This window comes from Copadichromis virginalis, linkage group LG14 (genome assembly GCF_057382275.1).
Source record: "Copadichromis virginalis isolate Kocher_CV1m ecotype Utaka linkage group LG14, C_Virginalis_male_GT1.1, whole genome shotgun sequence".
Classification (NCBI taxonomy): Eukaryota; Metazoa; Chordata; class Actinopteri; order Cichliformes; family Cichlidae; genus Copadichromis; species Copadichromis virginalis.
The window spans coordinates 8,533,905-8,548,947 of record NC_140631.1 but is presented as its reverse complement, the minus strand read 5'-3'; the positions used below and the strand labels follow the sequence as shown (position 1 = coordinate 8,548,947).

General features: G+C 41.5%; 2 protein-coding genes across 2 annotated transcripts; one reads left to right on the top strand and one right to left on the bottom strand.

Annotated features, from left to right (window-relative positions):
- Positions 1 to 2,715: 2,715 nt before the first annotated feature.
- Positions 2,716 to 14,378, top strand: hspb12 (heat shock protein, alpha-crystallin-related, b12). The gene is made up of 3 exons (XM_085478777.1): positions 2,716 to 2,962; positions 10,688 to 10,848; positions 14,187 to 14,378. The coding sequence occupies exons 1-3, from the start codon at positions 2,716 to 2,718 to the stop codon at positions 14,376 to 14,378; spliced, it is 600 nt and encodes a 199-aa protein (XP_085334903.1).
- On the bottom strand, positions 6,757 to 9,661 carry LOC146693361 (E3 SUMO-protein ligase ZBED1-like). Its single transcript, XM_085479180.1, has 3 exons — positions 8,222 to 9,661; positions 7,774 to 7,924; positions 6,757 to 7,668 (listed from the first exon to the last, which is right to left on the bottom strand). Exons 1-3 carry the CDS (start codon positions 9,490 to 9,492, stop codon positions 7,222 to 7,224), a joined length of 1,869 nt encoding a protein of 622 aa, XP_085335306.1. The 5' UTR covers positions 9,493 to 9,661; the 3' UTR covers positions 6,757 to 7,221.
- Positions 14,379 to 15,043: the final 665 nt, after the last annotated feature.

Below are 15,043 nucleotides of genomic sequence, written 5' to 3'. Positions count from 1 at the left end.
TCAATCCAGTCCTTTGAGACTTTATAGCTGGATAAATAAAGGTTATATAAAAGTCATTTTGCCACAAACTGATTGCAGCTTCTGCCTTGTGACAGGAATGTTGTTTGTGGCTCAAAAATACTTTTTATGATTCATGAGAGACATATTTGACATACGTATCACAGACTATAGGCCAACAAGTTATCTACAGCAGTTTAAATCATTTTTTGGCTCTGGCTGTGGCGATGTCTTGTTTTTGTAAATACTCTGTCCTCTGCTTTGGCATTTGCCTGGTTTAGCTGTTTCCCCCATCAAGACAAAGTGGATATCAGTACTTACCTGCCAACCCACTCTCCACCGCTCACCACATGACTCACAGAAGTCAGAATGCCTGCCTCAGCCTTTAACAGTCACCTCTTAAGTAAGAATGCTCTTCAGTCACACTCTGAGCCTGCCAGTCACTGCTAATCATCATTAATTTACTTCACTTAATGTACAGAATTCACCTGCATGCATGCTCCTACTGCACATTCACCTAATGTATATATTATATTTCATGTTCTTCCTCCCCCCTCCCCCCTTTTGCACCAGTCGAGGAGCGTGTCAGGTTTCATTTCACTGTGTGTTATACTTGTATAACTATGCATGTGACAAATAAAGAACCTTGAACCTAAAACTCTCTCTCCTCTTCCAGATTCCAGCAGTCCGCCGCCCTTTGCTATTAAACGTCTTCACTGTACATATACCAGCTCCATTTGTTTAAATAAACCATTTAAGCTTAACGTCAGTTGTTTGGGTCTGCTTTCTGGGTCCAGCCATTACCAGCCTGTGACATCTGCAGTAATCTCTCTCTGTGTATAGAAATCTTTGCTCCTGCAGCGATATACCACGGACCAGCCTGACTGCACATTTGTGCCTCCAAACCACCTGCACTGCGTGCGTGCCAAGTTACAGAAAGTGCGAGCACAAGTCACACTGGAAAGACACCAACACACACGCCATGATTGTAGCAAGTGTCAGATCAATTTCTTCTTTTAGTGCGTGTGCTCATTCTCGAGAAAGCCAAGCTTAAACTGTGTGTGTCTGTTTTTTCAAACCCACCAGGTAGGAACACAAAGTGAGTGTGCTTGAAGGCATTAGTACCAAAGTCTGATGGCTGGAAAGCATGTAGTTCCATGGAACAATTAATTCATCAGTGAAATATGAAATATTTCAGTCTGGACCAATAGAGGGCCAGACAGTCCCATCCTTGCCTGTTGCTTTTTGTTAGGCGTGATATTTGAATGTAGTTGATGATTTTAAACATGTTTCCAGCCGAATTTGAAAAATTTCTACAGTTTAAGATTTAATTTACAGCAGCTGCTATTTCTAGCCTTTTACCTCATTAACACCAGTTGACCATTTTTATCCCATCATCCATGTTGCAGCTAAGATACACCATCTGTTAGAGGTCAGCAGAGACTCTATGTTCTGGCTCCAGAGACCATAATGTGCCACAAGAGACTAAAACTATTCCCAGTGGAGACAGTGGACCGCTGTGGGGGTGGAGCAGGACAGATGAACCCCTCTACCGCTGAGTGTGAGATGCTGAAAGACACACGACTGAGTTTCTACATTTTTCAATGTTTGTCCATTTTGTGTGTTTTGTGCATTTTTAGCTCATATAATTAAGATGTTTGAAAAGCTCTGAAAAGCCTCTTTAAAAGAAAAACAGAGGATTTATTAATGCATAATATTTTATACAAGGACGGATACAAGTGTTTCACCTGAGAGCACAAATTGGGACTGTCATGTTGATGTATGCTGCTTGTATTAACTGGATTGTTTCAGGTTTATAGGTTGTACATGATTGTGTCCCTGCTCCGACTGAGGCTGGTGTTAGCCCGAAGGGCAAAATGACATGCTGCTGAATGTCATTTTTCACATCCCCGGATGAAAAATGCACAAACAAACATACCATAAAACATATTAATGTGACGCTCTTGAATGTCATTGTTGATGTGTGGCACTGTTTGGAGGGCGACTGTATCATCAGAAGGCAAATGTCATTACAATTAAAGCTTTTAGAGGGGGAATGGAAAAGGTCAACAGGGCCTGCATTTACACTGGCTCTTCTGGAGGGAAAAAGGTAAAAAACAACAACCTTTAACTTTTGTTCTGAAATGTGTTCTCTGGGGAAAACACTCTCCGTTACACATCTTAAAATATCTTTTATTCCATTAGCAGTTTAGAAGGATTTCAATGGCCAATTTGTTCATGCGTTATTGATAAAGTGCTTGCATCACGTGTGGGGTCAGTCCATCACTTTCCTATTTCTGACTACATGCCAGAAGCATCTCCAAGAGGTCCTCTTTACTTATCTCTGCCCTGTGTGTGTGTGTGTGTGTGCGTGCGTGCGTGCGTGCGTGTGTGTGTGTGTGTGAATAAGAAAGGGTCTCTACTCCTTATCAGTTTGTCCGTTACATTCTTGGCCCCAGTGGTGAAACAAAATGCCATTTATGGCCACAGGAGAGATACAGTACAGTAAAGTCCACAGTGTGCTCCACTGACCCACAATGCACCAGTGCTTTATAAAAGCCCACAGCAAGGACCTCTGGCTGGAGAGTAGCTTTGGTTGCCCACTGCTTCTGCTGTATTTTGTCAGTAGAGCCTTGTATTTGAAACACAATCTTGTTTTCTGAAGCCTGGTTGCTCGAAGAGTCAGACTGTGTTTTGGCACTGTGCGTGTCCCTCAATATGGCATCGCTGACACCTTCAAGCCGCAGAGCTTCCTCATCGTACCGCTCGTCAGCACGCTACAGCACGTCTAGCTCTTACTGCACAGAGGGGTCTCTGGGTGGATCATCTGATTCACTGGAAACAATTCTTGAGCCTTTTCTCGACTACGCCGATCATTCCAGTCTGTTTGGAGAGGAAGGCCCTGGAGGACCAAACTGTCTGGCCCCATTCAGAAGGCACAGCAGACCCTTCTATGGGCATGATGGTAAGGAACTCTTGTGTCAGTATAGGTTAATATATGCTACATCTGCATTTTTCTGGGTTTCTTCACACAGGGCTTTTCTTTTCTAAATTTAAAATTAAAACACTTTTTTCAACATCTTCTTACCTAATATTCGAATAAGGAAGCTATAAACACTTAGTTAGCCAAAAATACTGCACAAAAGATAATACTTTTTCTTAAACATAGTATAACTGTATTGAACATGCCCTGAGCTTATAAACTCATCAGAAAAGTGTTCGTAGCGGTCAAGTCAAAAAGCTATTTTTCCACAGACTTCTAGGACTGGAGGTGTTTTTGCAACCACAGCTTTTGCCATCTGGTGGCCTTTCGCAGAGAATGCAGGTTTAAGGCACTTCTGCACTTGCTTGGTTTTTCTGACCCAGAAGCTACATCCATGATTTATATGTCTATGTTTGCATCCCTGTGCAGTTACAACAGTGAGGAACAACTCTATAGCTCAGAGCACTGGAAGTCATTAATTACCTCAGGAGTTAGTCATGCCAACCTATAGCTAGCTAAATTTTTACAATGTTTTTGGCCACAAAATACTGCAAAAAGAAAATGTTCCTGTGTAATTTTGTGCATTTTTGAACATGAAATATTGCAAATTTTGCTATTCAGTCAATACCAAGGGCCAGTAGTGCTGATACCAGTAGGTTACCGATACTTTTAACCTATAAGATCAGGGGAAAGCTAAGTGCTATGATTTATCAGATTAATCGTCGTTAAATTGCAAATTCTGAACACTTCTAATTACCACATTGTGATTTTTACTTTCCACAGTAATTAGCTAATACAACAAAACACATCTTTCAGCTTTTCATGTATTTTGAAGCTGTTTGTTTGGAGAGCTGGAATGTAAATGTGCTTGTCTCTAATGCACTTTGGGTCAGCTTCTGTTGTTAGAGGATAGAAATAAAGTATGGATCCTATCACACCAGTATCGATATGATGCCAATGTTTGTATCGATACTATCAATATTTGGATTGATCTACAACTGGCGCACATAAAGACACAGAAATGCATAACTTACACATTTGTGCTTCTGTTTTTAGTTTCATAAAGACATAAAAACATGTATTTTTATTTTTTGTGATCCTTCAGCAAGAACAAAAATCACAAGCCTGAAGACCTGCTATGGTTTGAGTCACTGTTCAGTGAAGGGGCTTAGCAAAGGGTCAGCAGCCAATAAAAAATTATTGATCAAAAGGTCCTAGGGTTTGTGTATTCTTTGATCTGATCGATGTGATTTAATTTGCTGTTATTATGTGTGACAAAAGTGCACAAAAAAGGTCATCTTAGCTCCACATTAGCTGTTTTCGAGCAGCTGCTCACGAGTACCGTGATGGTAAGTCGTAGCTCTTTTCTTTATTTTGCACATAAGCAGGAAAAGAGGTCTTAGTAATCCATGTTACTGTTCTAGGTTAAATGAATAAAAAAGACCTGAAAAACAGCAACCAGCCTTAGCTGTGAGAGTGCACATGGCTCCAGACATCGTCTGCCAGACAACATAAAGAAGTAACTCTGAGTGGTCAATAAGGCTGGAAAAAAGCTGTATAAATGCAGTGCATTTAATAGCAAGGTGAAAATTATTACAGCAAAGGTGGAGTGCAGATATAGACTTATCATGACGTGTTAAATGAGTTACGCTGCACAGGGCACAGAACTGTAATGACCAGAAATAATAAAAGGTTTATGATCCCACAGGCAGATTAAAGCAAAATCAATAACCGGACTAAAAATTTTATTTCACTGAATAGGAATATTTTCAGTTTCTCATGAGCTACCTGAGAACTGATGGAGACTGAAGGTGGAAATAAAATGAAAGCAATTCTTGCCCTGTTGTGTCTCTTCTTTACCAAAACATTGTTTATTTCTGACTAGCAGTAAAACACACTGACGGCCCAGACTGACCCTTCAGTCTGTCCCTGTCGGACGTCCACGGGCCTCTAAGTGCACAGGTTGTGGTTTAAAATCTGGAAACAACCCAAACAACTGAGACTCAGGACTCGTTCAGTGTCAAACTAATAGATGAGGCACATTGAAATGCACAGTAGTAAATTAACTAATAATTTGTGTTTACTGTGCATTTTTGTTTTAAAAATACAAGATTGAATTAAATGACTTCATTTAACATTTTTTCTAATTTCATAATGACAGTGCCTCTCAAGGAAGCTTAACAGTTACTCTCAGTCTCATGTTAGAAACGAACTAGTGCCATAAGTAATTCCGAATAATCCAGTCTGTGGACTTTGTAAATAAACACAGTGCACTGACTCAATAACATCTTATTAAATTAGGCTAAAAACATAGACTGTATACAGAAAATGGAGGCACCATTGGTTGTTAACTCTGCACTTTGAAGGCCCTGGTTCAGCTTCATGATAATCACCATCTTGTTTTTCAGGAGCCAAGAGTTCTTCTATTTAGAGGAGAGATGGAAGTGCTATGTTATGCATTAGCTAGCTTGCTAGCTTTGCACCTTGCTTACAGAACTATGTTAAGAATAGACATATTATTTGTATGCCTTTTTTATCCATCCATCCATTCGCTTATCCTTTTCAGGGTCGCGGGCAGTGTTGGTCAAGTTACTTGAAAAAAGTAATCAGTAACTAATTACCGATTACTTCCCCAAAAAAGTAATCCGGTTACACTACTGATTACTTATTTACAAAAGTAATTAATTACTTAGTTACTTAGTTACTTTTTAAAAACACGATTTACAACCTGAATAGGTGATAAAGCGATAGATCTTTCAGCCCAATTCTACTTTTTCTGCATAATCCATCATACAAAATGTAATCAAATCAAAAGTCTCTTTTTAAAACTTGCTTTATTAGTTTTAATCTTTTAACTTTATGCATCAAGCAAAAATTTAATTATATGCAACATTCTCTGACTGGAAGAAATTTGTTTAATATTTAAACCTATCTTTTGCACATTCCAGCACATAAAATATTTTTTTTTGTGTTTACACTCAGTCTTTCAAATAGATGCAAGTAAAACACAGCAGAAAATAAATAACATCAAAGACTAGCGGTCCTGTTGCTCTATTTTCACCTGTAAAGTAGGAGTAGCGTAGGCAGAGGTTTGCCCTGGTGCAGGTGTGCCGCGGCGGTCAGTTGAAGAATCCGCGAGTTTCTCAGCGCACTCGGTGCTTGCGTGGAAGTTTACGGGTTTTTTCCTTGTAAAGAGAAGTTTTCTTCCCACGCACAACGGACGCTAATGTTTTTGTCACTTTTTATGGAATTAAACTCAAAATAAGGTCAGTACTTCCACGCTTTAAACGCTGCACGCTCATACTCTCTCCTGCATTCGATATATGATCCACTGTTGATCTGCACACAGCTGTTGTCACGAACGTCGTGCTCGCTTACGTCACTGTCATGAGACATTCTGGCAAAAAAAAATCACGGTTTTAGTAACGCAGTAACGCAGCGTTCCTACGGGAAAGTAACGGTAATCTAATTACCGTTTTTGCAATAGTAATCCCTTACTTTACTCGTTACCTGAAAAAAGTAATCAGATTACAGTAACGCGTTAACGCGTTACTGCCCATCTCTGGTCGCGGGGGGCGCTGGAGCCTATCCCAGTTTTCATAGGGCGAAAGGCGGGGTACACCCTGAACAGGTCGCCAGTAGGGCTGGGAATCGTCACTGATTTCTAGAATCGATTCGATTCCGATTCACAAGGTCCCGAATCGATTCGATCCACGATTCGATTCAATTCGATTCGATTCGATTCGATTTTGAATCAGTCCGAAATATTATTATATGAACCATAATATATATAAAATTATGATAATTCACCTTGTATATGTACTGTCAAAAGAACCCTCTAAGCCTTGTGAATGAATTACATAAATTTCAAAATTAAGAACAGATACTAAAGCAGTTAAATAATGTAATTTTTAATTAACATTAGTATATATATTTTTTCATACATACATTTCAAGTGGATCAGGGATCCAGTGCAAATAGAACACATCTTTTGTAAACATCAGTAAAACCTCAGAGAAATAGTTTTGCTGTTAGTGTCTCACACAGCTTTTCTGAAATCCACTATTGTGTTTTGGAGACACACAGTATAACACAGCATGTACAAGTGAACTGACAGAAACTGACCGATCAGAAAATGAAAAACTGCCTTTTAAAATACTTCAAAAAATGAAAACATATTGAACAGTATTGTAAAACCTCTGTGAAACTAATGCAATTTAGCCTTATTTATAACTACCCTCTCACTTCTTTGAGACTGTAAGGTTTTTCTGCAAGAAGAGAAGCTGGTCTACATGTTGTGGAGTCAGGCAGCTCCTTTGTGCGGTAACAATGTCACCAGCAGTTGAAAACACTCGTTCAGAAGGAACACTGGTCCCAGGTATGGAAAGATACTGCTTTGCTTGTAGAGCCAAGAGAGGATACTCCCTTTCATGGTCCCTCCACCAGATCAAAGGATCCTCAGAAAGTGCAACAGGCTCAACGCCCCTGTATCGATTCACTTCTTCCTTTGCCTTCTGAGTTGGTGTTTTCTGTGGTGCTGTGGTTTTTGTTGAGTAGGCTGGCCCAAGGAGAAAAATTAATGCAGAGTCCTTTGACCTCTTAATTGGAGGGGCATAATCCACTTCATCAACACCACCAAGAGAGATGTCAGGGACAGTTTCCTCAGATGTGTCACCATCAGACTGTCGCTGTAGAAAAATGAAAACTTAATTAATAAAGAAATTACTATTTATATTCTAACTCGAGTAGTGCAAAAAAACCAATAATTTTTTGTTTTTGTTTCTGTAACTCACAATAGCTGTGTCCACGTTCTCCAAACCTGCTGCTTCCAACACCAACTGAGAGAATGTGTTGTTACAGGTCTCTTTGGACAAGAATGGCAGGGCCTTAAAGCGAGGATCTAATGCTGATGCAATGTAGAGCTTGTCCTTTAGGGCCACATATCTTGAAAAGAGATTTTGCACATTTAACTCAGTTTATTATGTTGGATATACATGTGCATGGTTACATACACTCATGCAAGATCAGAAACATTAATATGCGACTTTGTTTCCATAATTTATATATAAACATCTATAGATAGATAGATATAAAATCAAAAGGCCTATTACTAGACAAGAGGGCTTAACTAACATTTTTATAATATATAGATTTTTTCACTATAATAAGAATTTTCATGTAATACATGCATCCATACAGTTACACTCATTCATGGCATATACACACAATTCATAAACATACTTTGACTTCAAGTTGTCGTATACAGCAGTCTTGAGGTCTTTAATCAGTGAGGAGTCATGAGAGACACTGATCATCTTCTCCAGCAGCTGTGCATGCAGAGGTGCAATGATGGAAAGGGTCGGGGACTTTTCTTCAGACATAACCAGTGTGGCTGCTTTCAGCAGCTTCAAAGCTTTCACTATATCTTCTCCATCAGTTATGTCAGCCTCTGTAAGACTACAGAGATTACTGTCATTTCTCCTCACTTCAGGTGAGAGTAGAGCTGCAGAGATTGCTGGTTGTTGCTCTAGGAAGCGTTCCAGCATCTCCAATGTGCTGTTCCATCTGGTCACCCCATCATTCACCAGCTTATGGGCAGGTAGATTCAGTATCTTTTGCTTCTCTTTAAGCTTGCGACTTGCAACAGTGCTGCGATGAAAAAAGGATGCTATGCGTCTCACTCGGCCAAGCAGCTGAGCAACAGCTGGAACTTTCAGTCCTGCTTGTGAAGCTAAATTGAGTGTGTGGGCAAAACAACCAATGTGCAACCAGCCCGTTATTTCTACAGCTCGCACCATATTTGCAGCATTGTCAGTTACGATGACTGGATTTTTGTTTGTAAGCTCCCATTCTTCGATTGCTTTGAACATAATTTCAGATAAATTAGCTGCTGTGTGGCTTGCTTCAGTGGTTCTTGTCTGTAAGACATGAGACACGAGTCTCCACTCCTGGTCGATATGGTGTGAGGTGATAGTCAGGTAGTTATCTGTTGCTCTGGATGTCCAGCTGTCACAGGTTATAGCGACTCTCTCTGCTGACTTGAGTGAGGCTGTAACATCGTGTTTCACTTTTTCATACATGTTTGGGATTACCACTTCACTCAAATGTTTGCGTGATGGTAAAACATAGCGTGGTTCTAGCGTATTAATGAGGTTTTGGAAGCCATCATTTTCAACAACGCTGTACGGACGTATATCTTTACATATGAAAGTTGCCACAGACTGGGTTATTTTTTGGGCACGTGGAGAAGTGGATTCAAACTTCACTGCAAATGCCTTTTCGAGTGAGCGTTGCTTGGTGTCGGCCGTTTTTGCTAGCGGGATATCTGGATGATGCCTCGTTAAATGATTTCTGAGATTTGTGGTATTTCCACAGTGCTTTACCTCCATTTTGCACATCTTACATACGGCTTTGCTTTTGTCCGGCTCTTCACTGTCTTCACAGTTCTTAAATCCAAAGTGTTGCCAGACATCTGCCTTTAGGCTCGGTGGCACATTCCCGGGAGTAGCCATGATGGTTCATGCGTCCAGGTCACTTAACTCTCGCGTGACTTCCTCATGTTAACCGCTTGCAAATTTCATACGCGGCAAACTACATATGTATAAAAAAAAATCGATTTCCGGATTTAATGAATCGATATCGTTTTATTCCAGTTAGAATCGATTTTAATCGATGAATCGATTTTTTAAACCCACCCCTAGTCGCCAGTCTGTCGCAGGGCCAACACACAGGGATAGACAACCATTCGCGCTCACATTCAATCCCGCATTCACACCTATGGGCAATTTGGATTAACCAATTAACCTATCCCCACAAACTGCATGTCTTTGGGAGGAAGCCGGAGTACCCGGAGGGAACCCACACAAACACGGGGAGAGCATGCAAACTCCACACAGAAAGACCCCGGCCTGATGGTGGAATTGAACTCAGGACCTTTTTTGCTGTGCAGCAACAGTGCTAACCACCGTGCTGCCTTTTTTATATTCAATATTATTGAAATATGCTACTGAAGACACAAACACAGAAAACAAAGTCAAGATGTCAATTTCAGTGACACTACTTAGTAATGAAAACTTTGAAGGGTTAACAAAGTCCTAAAAAAGTTAAAAAGAAGAAAAAAAGAAGAAAGAAGAAAAAAAAGATTCAAAACAGTTAAAAAATGTTCATGAAGGTTCAAACTATCTATGAGGGCCAAGATTGTTTTAAAAATTCTATAAATCCACTTTTAATACTATTGTGCTATCTCTTTGTGGGTGTCCATTGCAATTGACCCACTTTGGGACTCAGCCTCAAGAGGCTATTAGAGGCCTACTGGTGGTGGTCAGAGGGCCCGGTGGCGCCAGTGTCCAACAGCCTCGCCTCTGTCAGTGCGCCCCAGGGCGGCTGTGGCTATACTGTAGCTTGCCATCACCAGTGTGTGAATGTGTGCGTGAATGGGTGGATGATTGTGTATTGTGTAAAGCGCTTTGGGGTCCTTAGGGACTAGTAAGGCGCTATACAAATACAGACCATAACTGCAATCTGGAGCTGACTTTATTTTTTAGACACAACACAATATTTTCAGCAAAAACAAATGTCTTACAAATATAAATGTTTCATAACGTTAACATGTTGATGGACTTTTCTACATTTTGTCTGTGATACATTTCCGTGAGCATTAACTATATTGCTTTATACGGTTGTAATGTTTGTGCATTTATTCTGCAGCTCCTGTGGGGGGCGCTGCAACAGTTGGACAGACCAGCACAGGTGGTGTAGTGAGGTGTCTGGGAGACAGCTACTACATGTCAGCTGATGTCAGCCAGTTTGAGCCACATGACGTAGTGGTGCTGGCCTACAACCAACACGTGGTCATCCACGCCCAGAAGGTGTGTAGGTGTATGTGCGTTTTGGGATTTCTGAATGAGTGAGGGGGAATTAGCAGGGTATTTGTGAACTCTTGTAGCATGCAAATGTGCATGAGCGCACTCGTGGGCCTGCTGGGATGCATCACTCATGTCTGGGTAAAGCTGTTATTGTTACAAAATCACTGCAAACAAATCAGCTGCTGCCATGAATTATCATTAATCATGTCCAATGTTTTGTTTGTTGATCACAAAGTATGACATCTGCCATTTGAATCACTGATTAATATTTTGAATTTTTTAACTATTATGAATGCTTTCTAATTTCCATGAGTGACTCCAATAATTTGGGATTATCGTGAGTTTCTGAAAACAAATACAATAACATATTCTTCCATTCTGACTTAGTCAGAAAGCCCTCATCATAATTTACAAATGTCAATGTCAGGAGTCAGACAGGGTGAAGAGATCATATGACTTTCAACCATAAGACAAGAATAAGTTCTGCTGGGACCATTTTTCTTGCACTTTACCTTTAATGACACTGTTCGGTTAGATTTATGCATTAAGTCAGACTTTATATTATGCAGATAGGTTTAGGTACTAATTGGTCATGATTAGGGACAAAAAATAAATAAATCATACACACTTCCTTATACAGAAACATTTTCTTAACATTTCCTTGCCAGACGTATAACAGCTCGATGATTACCATGAGAATAATGAACCAGCATAGCACTTTAACCAGGGGACTCCAGGCATCTATTTCAGCTGTTGATACTTCAACTGAACTCAGAGAACCTGGTCTCAGGAAGAAATTCTAAACTTTGTGTTGTTGCTTCCATTGAACAAGTATAGGTGAATTAATGGTGAAAGGCAGCTGTTTGGTCTTGAGGATTTGACAGGGATTATTCCTTCTAGTGGAAGTATTCCCTGTAGTTATGTTTCCATGGCTGTATAAGGTGGAACATGTAGCACACTCTCAAAAAAGATGAGCTGATGATAGTCAAACATGGCAGGGATGACAGGGATAGTTAAGTAAATAGAGTGGTCGCCCAATAATCGGAAGATCAGGGGATTGAATCCACCGAACGGCTACTACACTCAACAAAAATATAAACGCAACACCTTTGTTACTGCTCCCATTCCCCATGGGATGGACGTAGAGACCTAAAATTCATTCCAGATACACAATATAACCATCCCTCCCAAACAGTGGTCACAAATCAGTCCAAATGTGTGGTAGTGGGCACATCTGCTATATTGAGATAATCCATCCCACCTCACAGGTGTGCCACATCAGGATGCTGATCTGACATCATGAGTAGTGCACAGGTGTACCTCAGACTGCCCACAACAAAAGGCCACCCTGGAATGTGCAGTTTTTTGCGCTATTGGGGGTCTGGGGACCCAGAACCGGTCAGTATCTGGTGTGACCACCATTTGCCTCATGCAGTGCAACACATCGTCGCATGGAGTCTATCAGATTGTCAATTGTGGCCTGTGGAATGTTGGTCCACTCCACTTCAATGGCTGTGCGAGGTTGTTGGATATTCGTGGGAACTGGTACACGCTGTCGTATACGCCGGTCAAGCACATCCCAAACATGCTCAATGGGTGACATGTCCGGTGAGCATGCTGGCCATGCAAGAACTGGGACATTCTCAGCTGCCATCTGCCCTGAACAATGTGAACCATGATTCATCCGTGAAGCGCACACCTCTCCAACGTGCCAGACGCCATCGAATGTGAGCATTTGCCCACACAAGTCTGTTACGGCGACGAGCTGGAGTCAGGTCAAGACCCCGATGAGGACGACGGGCATGCAGTTGAGCGTCCCTGAGACGGTTTCTGACAGTTTGTGCAGAAATTGTTTGGTTGTGCAAACCAATTGTTCCAGCAGCTGTCTGGGTGGCTGGTCTCAGACGATCTTGGAGGTGAACCTGCTGGATGTGGAGGTCCTGGGCTGGTGTGGTTACACGAGGTCTGCGGTTGTGAGGCCGGTTGGATGTGCTGCCATGTTCTCTGAAACGCCTGTGGAGACGGCTTATGGTTGAGAAATGAACATTCAATGCACGGGCGACAGATCTGGTTGACATTCCTGCTGTCAGCATGCCAATTGCACGCTCCCTCATTGCTTGTGGCATCTGTGGCATTTTGCTGTGAGACAAAACTGCACATTCCAGGGTGGCCTTTTGTTGTGGGCAGTCTGAGGTACACCTGTGCACTACTCATGATGTCAGATCAGCATCCTGATGTGGCACACCTGTGAGGTGGGATGGATTATCTCAATATAGCAGATGTGCCCACTACCACACATTTGGACTGATTTGTGACCACTGTTTGGGAGGGATGGTTATATTGTGTATCTGGAATGAATTTTAGGTCTCTATGTCCATCCCATGGGGAATGGGAGCAGTAACAAAGGTGTTGCGTTTATATTTTTGTTGAGTGTATGAGGTTCCCCTGAGCAAGGTATCATCTCATTTATAAAAGTATTATGGTTAAAGGCACAATAGAAAAAAATCACATATGTAACACGTAAAAGATGTTAATCTTGATTTGGTCCTCTCTTGGTGGTATAGGCTGTAAAAGTGGGGAGTTAATACTTTGTTGTCTGACTGTGGGAGTGCAGAGATGCACCTAGACCAACAAAGCTTGGCCGTTCCATCTGTGTCTCACCATCAGTGCTACATTAAATCACACGAGGGATCATAAGCAGACATAAAATAATTTCTTAAGCCAGAAAAAAGATTGTGAAAAAACAGAATTTATCATAATAAAACATGTTTATGAGAAGACAGCATCTTCTCGTAAATCAAAAATGACTGACCGTTGTATAGTAAAATTATCTGGGCCGCTGTCATATCCATCACATCGGACTCGGATGTGGTCTGTTGAGCTGCAGACAAGCTGGAGCTTGGTGCCTTTGCGGCTTTCTCGCTCTCCGCCTCCCCTCACAGTTTGATGTTAATCATTTTTAAAAGGTGAGAGAGCAGAAGGAGAAGTGGGAAGAGCCTTCGCTGCAGTCCAGGAAAATCATTTTAACAGGGTTAAGAAGGCAAATTGGCAAAAATCCACAAGCGTTCAACCTGCCTCGAAGCCCTATAACAGTGAAAAAGCATCTTCAGAGAGCAGCAGTCAGTGCTCATTTTCCTCTGCCTCTGTTTCCCCCCGCTTGTTCTTCACCAGCTGAGCAGTGCAGCACTCCTTGCCTCCATCTCTTTCACTGCTTCTCACCTTCTTTTTGCACCCCAGCACCTTCCCTGGCCTTGTTGCTCTTCTCACTTTTCTGTGCCCTTTCTTCCTTTTCATTCCCAGCTGGTCAATCCCTTGTTTGACTTTTCATCTCCATCCTTCAGGTTTTGGATGATGGCAGCATCAGTGACACGTTCACCCATAAGTCCCTGTTCCCTGAGGATATGGACCCCCTGTCAGTCAGTGGGACCCTTAACCCTGACGGTACCCTGGTGGTGAGTGTTCGCCGGAAATCAGCACTCACTGGGAAGGAGCACCTGGGTATCCCAGTCTACAACACTGGGGCTGACCTCTGACCTGTGCGCACATAGTGTGTCTCGTGGTTTCTCCCATAGTTTTAAATGATCTTTTATAACTTTATAGTGTTGTTTATAGCTTATGCAAATTGTGTGGCCATGTGCACTGAATATTTATATAAATGAGTAACTAATTAATCATTATTTATAGTATAAGCACAACGTGGCACCACCACTTCCTCTTTTCGCTTGCAATCACATCATTTGCTTCCAGTAAATCTCTCGCTGTCTCAACCCCTCTACCAGGATGATCAAGCTAAACACTCCACAATGCATTAACAATCCCACAAATGTATCAGGCAGATTATTAAGTTCATGTTAACATCATGTTTTCTTACATTACTTTCCAAACAAAAGTCTCCAAACCCTTCAGGAACGTTCAGGTGCTGCAGGAACTAAAAGCCCAGGGAAGCCCATTGTTATCAGGCGTGTGGTAATTAGTCAAATAAAGCAACTCTTGTTTTCCCAGTGTTGTTTTTAATCACAAAAACCAGAAAAAAAACAAAGCAAAACTGGATGATATAAAATGTAAAGCTCATCTTTGTGTTGTTTTGCTGAAGCGCAGTGAATAGACACGCTGCTAATAGCAGCGGAGGATGATGGGACAGTACTTTCAGAGCTGCACCATCATCTGGCTCACATGTGTCTGACAGAGCACTCAGCTC